Source organism: Blennius ocellaris (assembly GCF_963422515.1).
Source record: "Blennius ocellaris genome assembly, chromosome: 13".
Lineage (NCBI taxonomy): Eukaryota > Metazoa > Chordata > Actinopteri > Blenniiformes > Blenniidae > Blennius > Blennius ocellaris.
In genome coordinates, this window is record NC_137662.1 from 550,396 (window position 1) to 552,706 (window position 2,311).

General features: G+C 42.0%; 1 protein-coding gene across 1 annotated transcript; it reads left to right on the forward strand.

Moving 5' to 3' along the window:
• Positions 1 to 1,075: 1,075 nt before the first annotated feature.
• LOC308138277 (olfactory receptor 11A1-like) lies at positions 1,076 to 1,999 on the forward strand (the record flags this gene model as incomplete). Its single annotated transcript, XM_080507360.1, has 1 exon — positions 1,076 to 1,999. One exon carries the CDS (start codon positions 1,076 to 1,078, stop codon positions 1,997 to 1,999), a length of 924 nt encoding a protein of 307 aa, XP_080363486.1.
• Between the last annotated feature and the right edge of the window lie 312 nt (positions 2,000 to 2,311).

Below are 2,311 nucleotides of genomic sequence, written 5' to 3' on the forward strand. Positions count from 1 at the left end.
ACCAGAGTTCAATGTAACCAGGGACCAGAGTTCAGTGTAACCAGGGACCAGAGTTTATTGTATATAGGGACCAGAATTCAGTGTATATAAGGACCAGAGTTCAGGATATATAGAGACCAGAGTTCAGTGTAACCAGAGACCAGAGTTTAGTGTATAGAAGGACCAGAGTTCAGGATATATAGAGACCAGAGTTCAGGGTATATAGAGATCAGAGTTCAGTGTATATAGGGACCAGAGTTCAATATATATAGGGAATGTAATGACTATAAAATAAGAAGCGGTTTGCCACTTGTGAATTGTGTGCACATTTTTAAATAGGTTTGAGTTGGTTTAGGCTGTCAAAATGCAGAAGTTGAAGCTGTAAAATAGTATAATAATAATAATAATAATAATAATAATAATAATAATAATAATAATAATAATAATAATAATAATAATAATAATAATAATAATGATAACTCCTTGCATACCAATAGCTTCTCATCCACCTCTGCTGACCTGAAAAAGGAAAAGGGAAGTGAAAATAAATGCTTTCCTTGCCATGAAGCTCATCCTGCAGAAGGGGGCAGAGCCTGAATGTCAGAATCCCTCCAGAAGGGGGGGGGGGGGGCAGAGCCTGAAGACAGGGCGAGACAATATCAGCTGCTGGGGGTTAAAAGAGGCAGAGGAGCTGCTCAGTGGTTCCATCTTCTTCTGCACTCTCAACTCACTCATCTGCCTCTGACTGTACTGATGATGATGATGATGATGATGATGATGATGATGATGATGATGATGTTTCCACGTTTATTTTGTTTCAGCTCAGAAATTGTCATCTTTTAAGTGATTACAAAGTTTGCAATATGCAAGATGTCCTCTTGGAATTTTGTCAAATATATGTAGTTATTTCCACGAGTTAAATGTTGTTGTTTGAAAAGGCTGATGATGACCATGATGATGCTTCTGTTTTTCTTTGTCACACTGAACTCTGTTCTCTTCCTTTTAGCTGATTACAGCGGTAAGTGAACTTTTAAACACAACGTGATTTGCAGTCACAATTTGAATTAGCATTATTGAAGCTTTGAGACAGCCGATGATGAACGCCACATACCTTCCATACTTCACACTGGGAGCGTATTTTGACACTGGACGTTTGAAGTATTTATACTTCATGATTGTCTTGCTCTTGTATGTTTGTATCATTGGAGCCAACGTGCTGCTGATCGTGGTGATCTGCGTGAACAGGGCCCTGCACGAGCCCATGTACCTGTTCCTGGTCAGCCTGTTTGTCAACGAGCTGTACGGCAGCAGCGGCCTGTTCCCGCTGCTCCTGGTCCACATCCTGTCTGAGTCCCACGCCGTGTCGGCGCCGCTCTGCTTCCTGCAGATCTTCGTCATCTACACCTATGGTAACATACAGTTTTCTAATTTGGCCATCATGTCTTATGATCGGTATGTAGCCATCTGCACCCCCCTGCAGTACAACTCGTACATGACTACTAGCAGAGTGGCGAAGCTGATGGCGTTCATCTGGTTGTACCCGTTTGTTGAGGTGGGTGTTCTGATCAGTCTGAGCGCCCCCCTGCAGCTGTGTGGAAACCTCATCCCCAAGGTGTACTGTGATAACTACTACATTGTGAGGCTGGCGTGCTCCGACACCACTGTCAACAACATCTACGGGATCGTTTACATGTTTACTGTCATCGTCTTCATCATCGGCCTCATCCTGTATTCCTACATGAGGATCCTCAAGGTGTGTTTTTCCGGTTGCAAGCAGACTCGACAGAAGGCGATCAGCACCTGCGTGCCTCACCTGATCTCACTCATCAACTTCTCCAGCGGCGTTTTCTTTGAGATCATGCAGAGCCGATTCAACATGAGTGGTCTGTCCCTTATGACGCGTATCCTTCTGTCCCTGTACTTCCTCACATGCCAGCCTGTCTTGAACCCCGTCCTCTATGGCCTGCAGATGTCCAAGCTCCGTGTCCTTTGTAAACACTTCCTCCTCCACAGAAAATAATCACAAAAGATCTTTGACATCTGAAAGAGATGTAAAAAATATTTCAATGCTACTAATTCATTCTTATCGGCACCGAAATAAAACATTACCACATCTATATTGCGTATTTCTGATTGACATTTAACAGCTTTATCTCCCCTTTCAAGTTACAATATGGAGGTATAGAAAATCAAGATTGGGAACACTGACATGTTTTATTTGACAAAAATAACACGTGTCATGGCTTCAAGGTACTTGTTTATTTATCACATTTCCAAGATTTTAAAACATATGTAATGGGTTAATCATTTTACTCTGTATTACACACAAAAA